Source organism: Vicia villosa, linkage group LG3 (assembly GCF_029867415.1).
Source record: "Vicia villosa cultivar HV-30 ecotype Madison, WI linkage group LG3, Vvil1.0, whole genome shotgun sequence".
NCBI lineage: Eukaryota > Viridiplantae > Streptophyta > Magnoliopsida > Fabales > Fabaceae > Vicia > Vicia villosa.
The window spans coordinates 116,890,229-116,909,428 of NC_081182.1; the positions used below are offsets into that span (position 1 = coordinate 116,890,229).

The 19,200-nt window shown below is 38.3% G+C and overlaps 1 protein-coding gene across 1 annotated transcript; it reads right to left on the minus strand.

Annotated features, from left to right (window-relative positions):
* Nucleotides 1-6,982: 6,982 nt before the first annotated feature.
* Nucleotides 6,983-8,536, minus strand: LOC131658848 (uncharacterized). The gene is made up of 2 exons (XM_058928098.1): nucleotides 7,349-8,536; nucleotides 6,983-6,994 (listed from the first exon to the last, which is right to left on the minus strand). Exons 1-2 carry the CDS (start codon nucleotides 8,534-8,536, stop codon nucleotides 6,983-6,985), a joined length of 1,200 nt encoding a protein of 399 aa, XP_058784081.1.
* Between the last annotated feature and the right edge of the window lie 10,664 nt (nucleotides 8,537-19,200).

Consider the following 19,200-nt stretch of genomic DNA (forward strand, 5'->3'; position numbering starts at 1 on the left):
TTTCAGAATATAATAGCTTTTTCAGCTTTTTGTATTTGATACTAAGATGAGCCTTGAGTTCCAGAAGTTCTGTTAAACTGGAAACTAACTCTTCTCTAGATAGTTCAGAAAATACCTCTTCAGAATTTGATTCTGATGTAGATTCTGATCCATCATCAACTATGGCCATCAGTACAATGTTTGCCTGCTCTCCTTCAGAGTCTGATTCTGATTCTGAATCTGAATCATCCCACGTTGCCATAAGACCTTTCTTCTTATGAAACTTCTTCTTGGGATTCTCCTTCTGAAGTTTTGGACACTCATTCTTGTAGTGACCAGGCTCATTGCATTCATAGCATGTGACCTTCTTCTTGTCAGATCTTCTGCTTCCAGAAGATTCTCCTTTTTCAAGCTTCTTAGAACTTCTAAAGTTTTTGAACTTCCTATGCTTGCTTTTCCAGAGTTGGTTTACCCTTCTGGAGATCATGGACAGTTCATCTTCTTCTTCTGATTCCGATTCTTCAGAATCTTGTTCTTTTGCCTGAAAAGCGTTAGTGCCTTTTTTATAATTGGATTTTAATGCAATAGACTTACCTTTCTTCTGAGGCTCATTAGCATCCAGCTCTATTTCATGACTCCTCAGGGCACTGATCAATTCTTCAAGAGAGACTTCATTCAGATTCTTGGCAATTTTGAAAGCAGTCACCATAGGACCCCATCTTCTTGGCAAGCTTCTGATGATCTTCTTGACATGATCAGCCTTGGTGTATCCCTTGTCAAGAACTCTTAATCCAGCAGTTAGCATTTGAAATCTAGAGAACATTTTCTCAGTATTTTCATCATCCTCCATCTTGAAGGCTTCATATATCTGGATCAAGGCAAGAGCTTTGGTCTCCTTGACTTGGGCATTTCCTTCATGAGTCATTTTTAGTGACTCATATATATCATAGGCAGTTTCCCTGTTAGATATCTTCTCATATTCAGCGTGAGAGATAGCATTCAGCAAAACAGTCCTACACTTGTGATGATTTTTGAATTGCTTCTTTTGATCATCACTCATCTCTTGTCTTGAGAGCTTTACACCACTAGCTTTCACTGGATGTTTGTAACCATCCACCAGAAGATCCCATAAGTCACCATCTAAACCAAGAAAGTAACTTTCTAGTTTATCTTTCTAATATTCAAAGTTTTCACCATCGAATACTGGCGGTCTAGTGTAGCCATTGTTACCATTTCCATTGTATTGCTCACCAGAGCCAGATGTAGATGTAGGTGTTGGAGTTTCAACCATCTTGACTTAGCGTTTTTCTCTTCCTGAATCTTCTCTAAACACGGTTAAGTGCTTGCACCTTAAAACCGGCGCTCTGATGCCAATTGAAGGATAGAAAAACACTTAGAAAAGGGGGGGGGGTTGAATAAGTGTGACTTTAAAAACACTTAAGATAAAAATAATGAACACAATATTTTTATCCTGGTTCGTTGTTAACGAAACTACTCCAGTCCACCCCTTTAGAGTGATTTACCTCACCTGAGGATTTAATCCACTAATCACACGAGATTACAATGGTTTTCCACTTAGATACCCTCTAAGTCTTCTAGAGTATTCTGATCACAACCTGATCACTCTAGGAACACAATGCTTAGATACCCTCTAAGACTTTCTAGAGAATCCGATCACAACTTGATCTCCTCTAGTTCTTTACAAATGAATGTAAACAAATTCTTACAAGAGTTATACAATGCTTCTTAAAAGCTATAATCACAACTATGATATTTCTCTTAAAGTTTAAGCTTAATCTCACTAAGATATTACAACAGTAATGAAGTGAGGTTGAAGATGAAGTTTGAGAGCTTTTGAATTTGACAGCGTTTCTGTATATTTACGCAAAAGTGTTGTATTCAGCTTCTCATCAGAACTTCTATTTATAGGCGTTTGAGAAGATGACCGTTGGGAGCATTTAATACGTTGCGTGATCCGTACAGCATTGCATTTAATGTTTCACTCTTTTGTCAACTACCTCGAGCCTTGCTTTTCCTGCTTTAACTGACTTTGCCTTTAATAGCTTCTAACGTTCCTTTTGTCAGTCAGCGTAGCTTGCCATCTTATACTTACTTCTGATCTGATGTTTGTATGAACAGCGTTTGAATATCATCAGAGTCAAACAGCTTGGTGCAGAGCATCTTCTTGTCTTCTGACCTTGAAGTGCTTCTAGCGTGATACCATGAGAACTTCAGTGCTTCTGCTTCTGATCTCAAGTTCTTCCGATGCTTCAATAGACCATGTTCTGATTCTGCTTGACCATCTTCTGATGTCTTGCGAGAGCATGTTCTGATGTTGCATACTTGAACCTTCTGAGTCAGTGCTTCTTGCGCTGATTTTGTGCATACTCTTTATATATTTCCTGAAATGGAAATTGCATAGGATTAGAGTACCACATTATCTCAAGCAAAATTCATATACATTGTTATCATCAAAACTAAGAATATTGATCAGAACAAATCTTGTTCTAACACGTCGTACGTTAGATCGTATCTGAAGGATATACTTGGGATGAGTCGTACGTTAGACTGAAAGATGGGCCGTGCGTTAGACCGGATCCGATTTGCATTTGATAAATGTCTGGAAAGCCGTGCGTTAGGCTGAAGGATGAGTTGTGCGTTAGACCGAATCTAATTTGCATCGGTAGATGTCTGGAAAGCCGTGCGTTAGGCTGAAGGATGAGTCGTGCGTTAGACCAAATCCAATTTGCATCGGTAGATGTCTGGAAAGCCGTGCGTTAGGCTGAAGGATGAGTCGTGCGCTAGACTGAATCCTTTGTATTGAGAAGTACTAGAATGAGCCGTACGTTAGACCATATTTGGATTTGAAGTGTTGAGAAGTAGTTGCTTGAATGTTGATCGTGTCATTGCTGTTCGTATTAAATGAATTAGATCTTTGAGAGTTGGTCGTGTCAGCACCGTTCGTAGTAACTGAATTAGACTTTGACAGTTGATTGCGTCTACATCGTTCATGATGATAGAGTTATATCTTTGAAATTTGATCGTGTCAGCACCGTTCGTAGTACCTGAATTAGATCTTGGAAGGATGAACGTGTCTACACCGTTCGTGATGATAGAATAAGATCCTTAAAGGTTGATCGTGTCAGTACCGTTCGTAGTAACTGAATTAGATCTTGGAAAGATGATTGTGCCTACACCGTTCGTGATGATATAATTAGATCCTTAAAGGTTGATCGTGTTAGTACCGTTCGTAGTAACTGAATTAGATCTTGGAAAGATGATCATGTCCACACCGCTCGTGATGATAGAATTAGATCTCTTGTCGTGTCAGCACCATTCGTAGTAACTGAATTAGACTTTAGGAGATAATTGATCGTGTCCACACCGTTCGTGATGATGGAATTAGATCTCTGAGAGTCGGCCATGTCACTACCATTCGTAGTAACTGAATTAGATCTTTGAGAATGATTCTGTCGTCACCGTTCATGGTAAATGAATTAGATCTTCAAGCGTTGATCGTGTCAGTACCGTTCGTAGTAGCTGAATTAGATCTTGGAAAGTTGGAGATTTCGTTCATTCGTCTGTACCTGTATTCTGCAATAGGTATAGCAATTTTTATGCAATGTCATGATGCATGTATTATGTAATGAATCCCTCAAAATAAATGAGAAACTTTGTATGTTATGAGTTTATCATGAGGCGCCATATGTAATGTATGGATATGTATGCGATGTATGATCATGACTCATATCGTATGAGGTATTTTGGTCGGGACCTTGATGTCTTTATCTTGTCTGGAAGATATTCAGCTTGGGGATTTATGATTTTTGCTTGGGGATGAACAATAACTTGATGTACCCTGATTGGGGATAAAAGATATTAATAAACCATGTTGGAGGAGAGCAAAGTGTCGGAGAACCGGCAGTGTTGAAGACGTGAATTTCGTTGAGGAGCTAATTCTTTTATTGAGAGTGTTTGAGGATATCTTCTTAATGATTACTCTGTGGGGATATGTTCCCGTGAAACCGGCTTTGTGGGAAGACATGGAGGTCTTGAACGTTGCCCCTAGTATTATAGTAACTGTCATTCCTGGACTCGTATTGATTGGAACACACTAATGAGTATTGATCGAAGTGTTCAACATGGACTTGCATAGATCTGCCCCTGCTAGTAGGGACTTTGAAGAGATTCGCCTCACGAGAACCTTATGAGATGTTTACTATGGGTGACCTGCCCCTAGGAATCATAAACTGAGGATGATGCCCATGACTAATCGAGAGGTAGCTTCAGACCCACTTGGGTGCATGCCCCTGATTGTTCGGCGTTCTTGAGAGATTCTTTGAATCTTGACATGATTGCCCCAGATTGATCGGACAAAGCATGTCCTGCCCCTTGTATTCATTGAGTCAAGCGTAGTAAATGTTGCTGAAGTGATTTCGTCTGTCGGGATGACTTTTAGTCATTAGTTGTACCTTTGTGCAAATTCTTTCTGATGCTAACATTTGAAATTATGTAGCAGAATATGTATAATAATGGATTCATGAGATGCAATGCATATGTTTGTCTTGAGTTTTTTTTAAAAAAACATTAAAACATGAGATGTAAAAGCGTGATATTTGTAAAAAGTGATGTTTGTAAAAGCGAAATATTAACTCAGCATTTTTGGTAAACCTTAAGGAGTCAGGATACCTTTTTGGTGACAGTATGCTTTCGAGCTAACCATGCTTCAGTTAGGACTTTCGAGGGTTGTAACGTGGCTTGGTTCACGGTTTAAGAAACAAAGGATAAAGGCTCAAAATTTATTTGTACCCATCCCAATCTTCGTGATGTTCTTCGATCCTATGCTCAGTTAATTCTGCGTTTAAGCCTTAGCAACGCCTGAAGTTGTAACATTGATATTTGATAATGGTTAAAGTCTCAGAGGTTTAACTTGGACAGGCAGTCATCCTTTGTTGTAATTCTTTTTGTTGAGGATTTGTAGTGACCTCTTTTGAAGTGTTTTCTTTCGTCGAGGATATTTTAGCAACCTCTTTTTTTTGACTTTGCTATCCCTAACTTTTGCCTGAACTATTTATTTTGAGATTTCAGTCAGCAGGATGACTTAATAGCCTTTTTCTTTTTGATAGATGTTGACTTTCTGACTTAATGATTACGGGAAACCATCATTATTTGTGTAAAAGCGTACTGGCATGGCTGAGTTAACTGAATAACTACCCTGCCCCAGGTTATGATCAAAGGTTTTGAATTGTTCAAGAAATAAAACTCCTACACCTTAGGCTCAAAGGGGTTGGCAAGGGATTAACATCCTTATATCTCCGCTGTTTAGGAATTGAAACAATGCCTGTACATCGTCAGCATAGTCCGTTCAAAAGCATACTGTATGAGGTTGCGGTATCATTTTTGTCATCCTCCCTCAAAAGGTATACAGCTTTAGCAGGAGTCGAATATCACAAAACATCTGCAAAGTAAATACACAATTTAAAATGAGTGATAGCGAAATAATTTATTCAAGACAAACATATACAATGCACTAATGATGATTATTAAAACAGATAATGTCTATCATAAGTCGAATGTTCGAACAAACAGGAAAGAAATTGCAAATGAAAGTAAATCTAATGATCTAAAAAGTTCATCCTTCTAGACATTAATCAATCTTGTCGTGATTAGGCATGGGAGCAGTGATCACTACAGCAGTCTTGGGATGACTGAATTCAATTTCACCAGCATCAATCATGTCTTGAATCTTGTTCCTCAATGTCCAGCAATTGTCGGTGTCATGTCCAGGACTATTAGAGTGATATGCACACCTTGCATTAGGATTATAACGAGAAGAGGAAGTACTAGGATTCCTCGGAGGGTCCTTCAAAGTAATCAATTCTGACTTCAACAAGTGTCGTAATTCCTGAGCCAACGACATATTGATCTGGGTGAATTGACGTTTAGGTGCCTCTGACTTGTGTCCTTGTTGTGGAACTGGTGTAGAGATCAGAATTGTCCCCATAGATTGGCTGTGTTCATTGCGACTTTTCCAATTGTACACAGCATTAGCCATATGAGGTTCCTCAGGTGAGTGGAAGTCAATGGTCTTGTCGTCGATTAAATCTTGGATCTTATTCTTCAATGGCCAGCAATCATTAGTGTCATGTCCAATGCTGTCAGAGTGATAAGCACATCTTGCATTGGGATTATACTGATGAGACAAAGTGTTAGGATTCCGAGGAGGATCCCTCAAAGTAATTAGCCCTTTCTTCAGCATCTGTTGCAACGCTTCAGCCAAAGTCATGTTGATCTTTGTGAATTATCTTTTAGGCGCGTTATGTGTACGTTGTGGTTGTGATGCTGGTGTGGAGATTAGAACTCCCCCAACCTGCTGGTTGCGTTTATCTCGACCTTTCTGATTGTACACAGTATTAGCCACGTAGGGCTTCTCAGGTGAGTTGAAGTCAATGATATTGTCGTCAATTAAATCTTGGATCTTATGCTTCAACGGTCCACAATCCTCTGTATCATGACCGGGACTATTCGAATGATAGGCACATCTCGCGTGATACTTGTACCCAGGAGCAGGATTTGTAGGAATTGAATACGGAGGTAATAGGGTTATCAAGTTTTGATTGAGCAGTTGTTGCAGAACTTGAGACAGCGGCATGTGCAATAGAGCGATTGATCGCTTGGGTTTGGATTTCCATTTGTCTTAACCATCTTGCTGCATATGTTGATCCCTCTCTTTCTTGATCAGAAGTGTCTTCAATTCTTCTTGCCCCTTGGCTAAGTTAAGGATCAAAGCTTGGAATTCGGAATTCTGAGCTTGGAGATTCTTGACAGATTGTTCGAGATCCATTTTCTCACTGAAATAAACAGCGGAAAGATGAGACACCTGTTTTATGAAGGCCTGTGATGCAATGTTTTATGAATGATTTGTTTATGCATATGCGATGTTTTCAAGGAGTTAAAGGCTTTTAACACATTTAAAGAAGACAAAAATAGAAGCAAGAATAAATTAATAATTCAACTGGAAACCAATATATTATAAGTTTTATGGTTACATGAAAAAGATACTGGAAATAATAAACAGAATAAAATATAAAAGAAATCAATCTTCAAGTCGGCACTTCCTCTTCAACCCCCTGACCTCTTCCTTATGGGCTTTGATCATTTCATTCTTTTCCTGAACAAGTCTATCAATCTCTCGTTCCCATGATTGTATTTGATCTGGCGAAATAAAATCTTCAATCTTCCACTTGCGGGAGAAATAGTCTAGCATACTATCTCGTTCTTTAGCATTAGCCACTAGCACTACTTTTTCAGCCTCAACCTCTTGTAAACGCTCTTCAAGATCAGCCTTTTCTTGTCTTAAATGAGCAACTGTGGCAGCAAGGTCTTCGTCCGGAGCGGGTACATAAGGTTCCACTTCTACGTGAACATCTGGAGGAGTGATCCTTGGAACTACAGGTGTGTCAGATGGATATGGTATTCCAAAGTCAACAACTCGATCGTAAATCCATCTAAAATAGAGGTCTGAAGGAGTATAGTTTCTTAATCCCAAATCTCTTATACCCAATTTTTTTACCTCGTACCAAGCTTTAATGAAATGGCTCTTTTTTCCGGTTGTATTGGAATCGTAGTCAAAATTTTCCGCACTAAGATATATGGAACGTGGCCTATCTTTCAAAGCAAAACCAAACTGATGTCGAGCGAGGATAGGATTGTAAGTGATTCCCCCTCGGGTACCAAGAAGAGGCACATTAGGGAATTCTCCGCAACAATCAAATAACTGGATACCCTCGTACTCTTTTTGATGCCAGATGATGTCATCATAAGAAAGCTTCATAATTCTCCGAATCCAAGTCAAACCTTGTTCATTCTTTATTACTGATCGAGGCAAGTGCGAAATAAACCACTCGTGCAGAAGGGGGATGCATCGTAAGACACAACCTTGTCTCTTTGTTACTCTGGCAATGATGGAATGCAATAAATCACCAAGTAGAGTCGGAACAAGATTCTTGCTAAGGAAGATCTTAATAGCAGCCCTATCAACAACTTTGTTGCAACGATGAAATAAAACTTGTCCATATATCAACAAAGTTAGCACCCTTTCCAAGGCATCCATGCTTAGAGCTTTAGCAAAGATCTTGGCCTTCTCGTATAAGAAATCCACAGGTATTCCAGAATAGTCTCTTCTATTGATCCAAACCTTGTTAATTTCTGCCCTTGGTAAGTGTAGAGCAGCAGCAATGTCTTCCAACTTAGGACCTCCTTCCTCACTAGTGTAAGGTATTTGATCAGGTATAGGGATGTCCATTATATGAGAAAATTCTTCCAATGTAGGTACCAGTTGAAAATCTCTATAAGTAAAACAATGAAGACGAGGATCATAAAACTGCATCATAGAATTGAGGAGAGCTTCATCCACTTTGATTCGCACTAAATTTATCAGCTTATTGAGAGGCTCGGTGAGGACGAGAGAACCAGTAATATCATCACATAAGAGCTTTAATGTAGTAGGTACTTTCTTGAAGTTGAGAAAGAAAGGCTTACGGACTAGGATTCCCATATTCAAATAACCTACAAAACAAATTATGGTTAAAAAACCTTTTTTCTCCTTGAAATGGGTTAGCCATGTCATGAATGCATGTATGCATGATGCATCACAGAAAAACAAATCTACACAAATCACACAATTTTGGCTTAAGGCTTGCATGGAGTATGATCAGGTTTCCTTCCCAAAGGTACTTCTATGGATAAGGAGATTTCAGCAACAGGTTCTATAAGTTATCCAGAATTGTCAGCCCTTCTAAAGCACCCTCGGACATAATGCATTTGCACCATGCAATGATACTTTGAGAGAGAACCTATCTGAATTGTAGCATCGGGTAGCGACTAGTTCTCAACATTTGCCAAGAGTAGTCCCCCCATTACGTTCCTAAAGGCCAGGATGGGTTAAAGGTGACTAAAGGTCCTTGAGCTCCGGCGCACCCACAGGCACATACATAGACCTCCCTCATTTGAGAAAGGTGTGAATATGGCTATGGAGTCCTAACTCAAGTGTGAACTTTCTTATTGACTCATCTCCCACATATGCGAAAGAGGTCGCCATGACTATGCCACTCCTAATCTTAAGTGTTCTTGAATCCGAGAATAGGATTCGTCCTTCATTTCATTCCCATAGCACCCTTGAAAAATAAAATAAACAAAGCAAATAATAGAAAATATTTAAGTGAATCCTAAGCTTTTAAGGTAACCCCTCTTTTATAAGAAAATAAATCCCCAACAGAGTCGTCAGTTCTGTAATACGGTGAACTGACTTTATTCGAAATGTCGCGGTAAGCAAGAGTCTCCACCGACTTTTATTTTATCCAAATTAACAGAAAGGCTAAAAGAACAGGAAAAACCTTTTAAATAAAAACACTGAGTTTGGGGGGTAATTTATACAAAGGGAAGGTGTAAGGCACCCTTTGCATCTATGGTTTTCCATGGGCTCTTAATTGCTTTGCTCTTTGAAACCAAAAATTTAGAAATGTATAGAAGAAGAAATAAGGACTTTAGCTCGTAAATGAGCTTAGCCTTTTTGAAGGGTTATGAAAAAGTGTAAGAAAAAAGATTTAAGCCAGAGCAAGGAAATTAGGGGCAAATTACCTGGTTAGATGAAAAATGTTCTTTTAGCCTTTTGGGGCTATCCATACCATAGGAGGGTAGGGAAGTCCTTTTATTTGGAGGTTAAAGGGTCGTCGAATCATCATTCGCCACAAGACTGTCCCTGCCATAGAAGAGGCAGGTAGTCTAGGGGAAGGATCAGAATAGCCATTTACTTTTAGGCAACCGGAGGATACCTCAGCACTTCGTAGGCAACTTCGAGGGACGAGATCATATTAGCGAATCGAAGGCAACATCATTAGGGACTTATGATCTGAATGAACTGAGGGCAACATTGCTGAGGTATCCTCGTATTCGAGGGACTTGGCTATTCTGCACTGAAAATCACAAGGCAACAGGCAACAAGCAACAAGAGGGGTACCATAAAAGGTGTGTGGGTGCAACAATCACGTGATCAGATTTAAAATAATTTATCTTGTAAAATTAATGATTCTACTTCAATTAGAGGTTAGCACTCCCTAGGATTACTAACCACGCAATTAATATAATATAACAGTTTTAAGTGCCTTCAAGGCCACACAATACAACTAGGGAACAATTACATAATCAGCCATGGGGATGGGGAAAAAAGAAAAGCAATAAACTTAAACCCCAATAGGGTTTGACATAAGTAATAATTTAAAGAAGAAATAAAATAGATTGAATTTTAGGGTTACCGACTAATCGAGCTTTGACGGTTGGCTAACCTTGAAAATTAAAAAAAAAAAGAAAATAACACAAACGGGTGAGTGTATGGCCAGTTCATTGATGTTGAATATAAAATCATAATTTTAAATCAGAAGGGCAAAAAGAAATAATTAAATTTAAAAGGCAAAAATAAAGATTTAAATTAAAAGGCAAAAATAAATATTTAAACTAAAAGAACAGAATCAGGGACTTAGCTTTGATCTGATATGGCTCGTAGTCGGAGGAAATCCTGGTACTAACCCTGAAACTGCGCAAAGAAAGTTTTTCAGTGTAGGAATGATCCTCGTAAACCCTAATCAGGGTACGAATTAAATAGAATTAAAAAATTAAATAGAATCAATTTAATTAATTATTGGTTTTTCAACCTAATTAATTAAATCGGTGAAAAATAAGTTTCGATTAAATATCTAACATTAATATATTTTTTATCATTTAATAAAATAGTAATAATTGTTTAAACAATTAAGCAATTAAATTAATTTAGAAAATTAACTAAATTAAATAAATTAATTAGTTGATTAAGAAAGAAAAAAAAATTGAAAATAAATAATTTTATACAAAAGGAAAATTTGAAGAAAGTTTTAATTAAAAGAAAATATTTAAAAAGAAATATATTAAACAAAACAATATATAAAATAAAATAAATAAACAAAACTAGATTATACAATTAAAAAGAAAAAAATTAGAACTTAGCAAATTTAATCCGGTGCTGCGCAGATCTGAATGTCTATGGTGCATCCTCGCTCTGGTAGGCGTTGGATTGAAGGATGATGAGAGACTGGAGATCTAATGGCGGAGGAGCTGAGATGCACCATGCTCGCGTGGATGGACGCACACCTGATCCGTCTGATCACCAAAAGTGGAACGCGCGCTTTCTTGTTTGAATTAGCCAATCGCACCAGGCTACGTGGTCGTCTTCTCCCCCGTGACCATCGTCTTAGCCTTTAGCTACAGACAAACCGTTGCTAAAGGTTTTACCTACGGATTTTGTCCGTAGCTACAAAACCTGCAAACACGAAAACACTGTACGCACCATATAAATCACAAGCAAGACCATAGATCGAACCCCTTGGATCCCTTGAACATGATTATGCCCATGGTTTAGTCTAATTTTGTCTATTTTGAGAACCCCTAATTCGGAGCTTGTTAACCCTAACAATGGCGCTCTATGTTTCCTGCATCAAACGTTCAATCAAACTATCCAGAAACAATCTATATGTCATTATAAACACAAATATGTCAATGAAACATGTTTAGGATGCGTGGATTGATACAATCGATCTTAAAAAAGTGAAGCAAACCGTGATGAATTGGTAAAGATTCTAAGAGCGTAGAGGCTTGGTGGAGATCCAAATAGCTTCCAAGAGTGTTAGGGAATGTGATTGAATTCTTTAAATCCCTTGAATCGACCTCTTGAACAGAACTCGTGATTGACTTTTTCTTCAAATTTCAAGAACAAAACTAGAGTTCTTGGAGGCTGCCAATCCTTGCAAAACCGAATTTTTTTGCTTCTGAATACGTTTGTGCATTTATAGGGATGCATTAGGTCAAAAAACAAGAAGAAATCTCCTTTGAATCATTGATTTGTAAGCATGGAGATTTGATTGAAATTTCCTTTAAATCTTTCTAATTTTGGCCTCAAATGATCCAATTACCTCTATGCACGAAATTATATTGGCAATCTGACTTAAATGGTGATCCAATTTGATTTTTATATGCTTCCCAATCAAATATTTGATTTTACATAATTTATATGAATTATTTATCACTTTTAATTGACTAATAATTCATAAAAAATTAAATAAACATCAAAATTCGTGGCAATTGGATTTTGGACTCTTGGATAACTTGTGGAACAAGATTGGGCCAAAAAAGATTGGGTCTCTTTGCAAGAAAGTCCATTTTGAAGCCTTTTCTTTCACATTTTTCCCCTTGAAATTGTCCAACTTTGACAAGGCATAACTCCCTCAATTTTTAAGATATGGAGGAGTTCTAGTACTTTTTGGAAACCTCAAGATGTCCTCTACAAGCCACTCTGGAATCTTTTTTTCATTTAAAGAATTTATCTTGATGTTATTGGCTGTGACAAAAAACTGCTTTTGGTTGACTTTCAAAAAGGACCTATAATCTTTTGCTCCATATCTCTCAAATGAAGCATTTTTAGACTTGGCATGTGAGAGACAAAATTGTAGGGAATTCAATTTCCTTCAAAATGAGCTGTGGATGGAAAATTTCTCATATTCCATGTGGGAGTTATGGCTGATCAAATTTCAGTTGACTTTCTCCTTTGAAAACCCTAATTTAGAAACATTTGAAATTGTTGATTTCTGATCTTTCCTTGATGAACCATGATCAATTCTTGATCAAATGGTGAATGATATTTCAAAATAAGGTTGTTGACAAAAAATCAGGAGTTTTGACTGTACTTTGACCACAGTTGACTTTTAGGTCAAACTAGTCGACTATTGACTTTCTGAGCAATTGAGTGACCAATCCTTTGAATTGAGGTCTGAATTTTGTCATGGAGATAGTTTGAAACATCATAAGTCATATGAGATGCCTTGGGGCCTTTAATTTATTGATTTTCTTCAGAGAAAGCAAAACCCTAGTTCAGGAGTTCATTGTTTAGGAGAGTATGCCTTTGAGTCTTGAACTTTAGTATAAGCTTGAGTATAAAAATGTGGTGGGAAAATTTTGGGGTATGACAGCTGCCCCTGTTCAATCTTCTTATACCTGAGGATGTAGATTGGCATGCGTGCCTTTCGGAATTTGAAGGTAGAAGAGGATTGAACACTAGAATACCCAGGAATTTGCCCTAGCTGAAGTAGGGACTTTTGTCAGAGATGGGCTTGAAGATGCCATCTAGGCAGAGTGTTATCGGAGATGGGCTTAAAGATGCCATCCAGCTTGATAGACTTGAGAGTCAGAGTACGTCGTACGTTAGATCGTATCTGAAGGATATACTTGGGATGAGTCGTACGTTAGACTGAAAGATGGGTTGTGCGTTAGACCGGATCCGATTTGCATTTGATAAATGTCTGGAAAGCCGTGCGTTAGGCTGAAGGATGAGTCGTGTGTTAGACCGAATCCAATTTGCATCGGTAGATGTCTGGAAAGCCGTGCGTTAGGCTGAAGGATGAGTCGTGCGTTAGACCGAATCCAATTTGTATCGGTAGATGTCTGGAAAGTCGTGCGTTAGGCTGAAGGATGAGTCGTGCACTAGACTGAATCCTTTGTATTGAGAAGTACTAGAATGAGCCGTACGTTAGACCATATTTGGATTTGAAGTGTTGAGAAGTAGTTTCTTGAATGTTGATCGTGTCATTGTTGTTCGTAGTAAATGAATTAGATCTTTGAGAGTTGGTCGTGTCAGCACCGTTCGTAGTAACTGAATTAGACTTTGACAGTTGATTACGTCTACATCGTTCGTGATGATAGAGTTATACCTTTGAAATTTGATCGTGTCAGCACCGTTCGTAGTACCTGAATTAGATCTTGGAAGGATGATCGTGTCTACACCGTTCGTGATGATAGAATTAGATCCTTAAAGGTTGATCGTGTCAGTACCGTTTGTAGTAACTGAATTAGATCTTGGAAAGATGATCGTGTCCACACCGTTCGTGATGATAGAATTAGATCTCTTGTCGTGTCAGCACCATTCGTAGTAACTGAATTAGGCTTTAGGAGATAATTGATCGTGTCCACACCGTTCGTGATGATGGAATTAGATCTCTGAGAGTCGACCGTGTCAGTACCATTCGTAGTAACTGAATTAGATCTTTGAGAATGATCGTGTCATCACCGTTCGTGGTAAATGAATTAGATCTTCGAGCGTTGACCGTGTCAGTACCGTTCGTAGTAGTTGAATTAGATCTTGGAAAGTTGGAGATTTCGTTCATTCGTTTGTACCTGTATTCTGCAATAGGTATAGCAATTTTTATGCAATGTCATGATGCATGTATTATGTAATGAATCCCTCAAAATAAATGAGAAACTTTGTATGTTATGAGTTTATCATGAGACGCCATATGTAATGTATGGATATGTATGCGATGTATGATTATGACTCATATCGTATGAGGTATTTTGGTCGGGACCTTGATGTATTTATCTTGTCTGGAAGATATTCAGCTTGGGGATTTATGATTTTTGCTTAGGGATGAACAATAACTTGATGTACCCTGATTGGGGATAAAAGATATTAATAAACCATGTTGGAGGAGAGCAAAGTGTCGGAGAATCGGCAATGTTGAAGACGTGAATTCCGTTGATGAGCTAAGTCTTTTGTTAAGAGTGTTTGAGGATATCTTCTTAATGATTACTCTGTGGGGATATGTTCCTGTGAAACTGGCTTTGTGGGAAGACATGGAGGTCTTGAACTGTCATTCCTGGACTCGTATTGATTGGAACACACTAATGAGTATTAATCGAAGTGTTCAACATGGACTTGCATAGATCTGCCCCTGCTAGTAGGGACTTTGAAGAGATCCGCCTCACGAGAACCTTATGAGATGTTTACTATGGGTGACCTGCCCCTAGGAATCATAAACTGAGGATGATGCCCATGACTGATCGAGAGGTAGCTTCAGACCCACTTGGGTGCATGCCCCTGATTGTTCGACGTTCTTGAGAGATTCTTTGAATCTTGACATGATTGCCCTAGATTGATCGGACAAAGCATGTCCTGCCCCTTGTATTCATTGAGTCAAGCGTAGTAAATGTTGCTGAAGTGATTTTGTCTGTCGGGATGACTTTTAGTCATTAGTTGTACCTTTGTGCAAATTCTTTCTGATGCTAACATTTGAAATTATGTAGCAGAATATGTATAATAATGGATTCATGAGATGCAATGCATATGTTTGTCTTGAGTTTTTTTTTTTAAACATTAAAACATGAGATGTAAAAGCGTTATATTTGTAAAATGTGATGTTTGTAAAAGCGAAATATTTGTAAAAAGTGATGTTTGTAAAAAGTGATGTTTGTTTAAAACATGATACTAAAAGCGAATCTCGGACGCTCGATGTAAGGCACAATTCAAGGGTCGGGAGCACCCATCGAGTGTGAAAGGGTGTGATATCTAGTGAAATCCTATTAAAAAAATAATTGAATTGAGTAAACATAAACAATAATGTATTTGATTACCTTAATAAATAAATAATTGAATTGAGTAAACATAAACTTACGTATGTTGCAATGCTTGCAATAGTTCCCCGGTGTTCTTGACCCATAGTTAGAAGAGATATGTTTGCAGGAGTTACCGACTATTTTCTCTGATGAAAACTGTTTGGTGATGATGAAAATGAATAAGAGTTACCAACTATTTATAACCAAATTCACATATTAAATACATATAAAAAATTTGACAAGACAAGTGCATGCAAATTTGGATTTCGTACACATAGCAAGTCGCCACTCACACTGGCGACTATGTGCAAATATTCATTGAATTCTCCTCCCACACTGGAGACTTGCTGCAATTGTAGAAGGCATGCATGGGTCAGTCTGAATGCATGCAAAATGTGAAGGCTAGTATGGAAGAGATACGCTAGGTGTTCAGCAAGCATGCATAAGTCTTGTCTAAATTGATTCTTGCATGTATTTTCTTCTCCACTTAGTGTCTTGCATCATATATTTATACGCCACTTCTCTCACAAATTTATACACCACTTCATTACGTACACATTTTCTTAACCAAATATTTCTTCACTAAAAAAATGGCATCCACACCACAATACAAAGTTCGAGCTCACATAAATGGTGAGACCTACCACTGCGACACAAACAGTTTTCAATTTAGAAACACTAATTCTACACGTTTTTCTCTAAATAGAAAAGCAGATCTGTCGTATCTAAAAAAGAAAATCGAGTCCAAACTTAGAGAACCAGTCTCTCAAATTTTTTACCAACAACCATATGTTCTTGATAACAACTCGGTCAGGTTTTATCAATCACATATACAAACTGACATAGAGGTTCAAAACATGTTTCTTAACCATGAGTATTATGGTTATGATTATCTGGAGTTGTACATAGTGTTGGAACAACTTGTTCTGTCTCAAAATATGCAGTCACGAGTTATTGATCCCGTTGTTGATGACGAACAAGATGAAGAAACTGAAGTAGAAGATGTGGTTGATGACTTGGTGAACCGTGATTCCGAAGATGAAGAACAAGTTCCAGTACCCGATGCGCATGCGTACTCACCTCCAGCGCACTTCACAACACTTAATTTGGGGGAGGATGAACCATCATCAGAAATGTTCTACAACCCGTATATGAGGTCCGACGAGGAGTTAAAAAAGGGTGACACATTCCGTTCAAAGGAAGATTGTATGCTAGCAATAAAAAACTGGCACTTAGCAAACTGTGTTGATTTCAATGTTGACCGCTCAAGTCCAGAAAGATGTGGCATTTTGTGCAGAAACCCAGAGTGTGGGTACAGGCTTAAGGCATCATTTAAGAATAAATTTAATGCTTGGGTGATAGGTTCCATTTCTCAAACCCACACTTGCGTTAACACAAATATGGCACAAGATCATCAGAGACTAAGTCATGACATGATATGCCATACCATAATACCTCTCGTAGATGCTGACCTGTCACTAAAGGTGAAGAAGACTATCTCCCATTGCGTTTCTGTGTTCAAATATATACCGTCGTACATAAAGGCTTGGTTAGCGAAGTAGAAGGCAATTGAAATGGTCTACGGCAATTGGGAGGAATCCTACAAACAACTTCCTCGCTACTTGGCCGCACTTCAATTATATTCACCTGGGACGGTTACTATATTAGAGACATTGCCGGCACAATCCCAAGACGGAACCCCTCTCAAAGGTAATGGAATTTTCCATAGACTTTTCTGGGCGTTTCGACCATGCATCATCGGATTTTGTTTTTCCAAGCCGATTATTCAAATTGATGGAACCTGGTTGTATGGGAAATACAAAGGAACGTTACTGATGGCGGTCACACAAGATGGAAACAACAATATTTTCCCAATAGCCTTTGCTCTCGTAAAAGGAGAAACAATTGCTGCTTGGAGTTTCTTTCTCAAGAATCTCCGAACTAAAGTTGCTCCACAACCTGGTCTTTGTTTGATTTTGGACAGGCATACTTCTATTGAAAGCGCATACAACAATCCGGCAAATGGTTGACACGAACCCCCGTCTACGCATGTCTACTGCGTTAGGCATATCAGACAAAATTTTATGCGAGAGATCAAAGATAAATTTTTGAAGAACCATTTGGTGAACGCGGGGTATGCCTTAAACCAACCTGGATTTCAATACTACCGCCGTGAAATAGCGTTATCAAATCCAGATGCGGGGAGGTGGGTTGATAACATTGACATAGCGAAATGGACTAGGTCATACGACAATAGTGTGAGGTGGGCCCACATGACTACAAATCTTATGGAATCGATGAACGACGTTTTCAAGGGCATATGAAACCTACCAGTAACGGCTTTGGTGAATGCAACATATTTTCGGATGGCAACTTTGTTCGCCACAAGAGGTAAGCAGTGGGAGTCAATGTTACAGACATAGCAAGTGTACAGCGATGTCTGCATGAAATATGTGCAGCAAGAATCTGCCAAGGGAAACACCCATTGAGTTATAGAGTTCGTCCGCCATGGCCACATTTCAGTGTCAAAGAAACAATTGACCACAACCAGGGGCTTCCACGACAACAGTATCGGATCTCAATCCCAGATCGTTGGTGCGACTGTGGCCAATTTCAAGCCTATCGCATGCCTTGCTCCCATGTCATTGCAGCATGTTCACATACTCACTTTGATGCATTATCATTGGTGTCACCCATTTACAAGGTATCAACGTTGCTCAACGTATACGCCAATTACTTTCCAGTGGTAGCGATGGAGGCATATTGGCCTGTGTACGAGGGGGGAAACAGTTTGGCACAACGATTTAATGCGCCGGAATAAAAGCGGTCGAACAAACAACAAGCGTATTAGAATCGAAATGGACGCCACTGAAAAAATGCAAAGGAGGTGTAGTATATGTCGTGAGGTCGGGCATAATAAGAACAAGTGCCCTAATCATGGATCTAGTTCCACAACATAGTTTTTAGGTTCAATGCTATTTGTAATTTATTTTACCAATGAAATTGACTTTTTTTTCATTAGTCAGATGAGTTACAACATACATGGTAAACAACATAAACAATAACACGAAAAAAATTTCAATTAAAATCAACAATTACAAAAACAACACAATGACTAAAATAACAACACACCAAACAATTAAAATCTAAGAAATTACAACGGTTAAAAAAACAACACAACGACGGAAACAACAACACAACGACGGAAACAACAACACAACAAACGATTAAAATCTAAGAGATTACAACGGTTAAAACAATGTCATATTTGGGTGTTGTCGCCAGGCCCAGTGGCAACTTGGGCTTTAAAAGGTGCATATTTGCCAGGTCCAATGGCGAATGCATTAAGGAGGTAGTGTTGTCGCCACCCCCTAACGACAACGTGTTATTTCTAAAAAATTTAGGTCATTTATGTAATTATTTTGAAAAGTTGGTTATTTCGGAATTTTTTTTGAAAAATATAGTTATTGAAATAAAAATTCTCATAATGTTAGATTCTACACGAAGAGATATTAGAAGCCTTATATTAGGCTAAAGTAAAAAAGAAGGTAGCATTTACTTTAGACCAAAGTAAAATATAAAACAAGGTTTTGCTAAAGCTTGAATCTCACTCAGCAGTGAACCTATTGCACTTTTCTTTTCTCATCATATTATATGTTTCTTACACACTTCAAAAGCTGCAAAGTTGAAGAAAGGAATAAATATATTATTACAAAGTGACACTCCTTAATGTGATACTCGTGTATGTTCAAT

Coding starts and splice junctions, on each gene's coding strand:
- LOC131658848 (XM_058928098.1), bottom strand. CDS start 8,536: ATGGGAATCCTAGTCCGTAAGCCTTTCTTTCTCAACTTCAAGAAAGTA.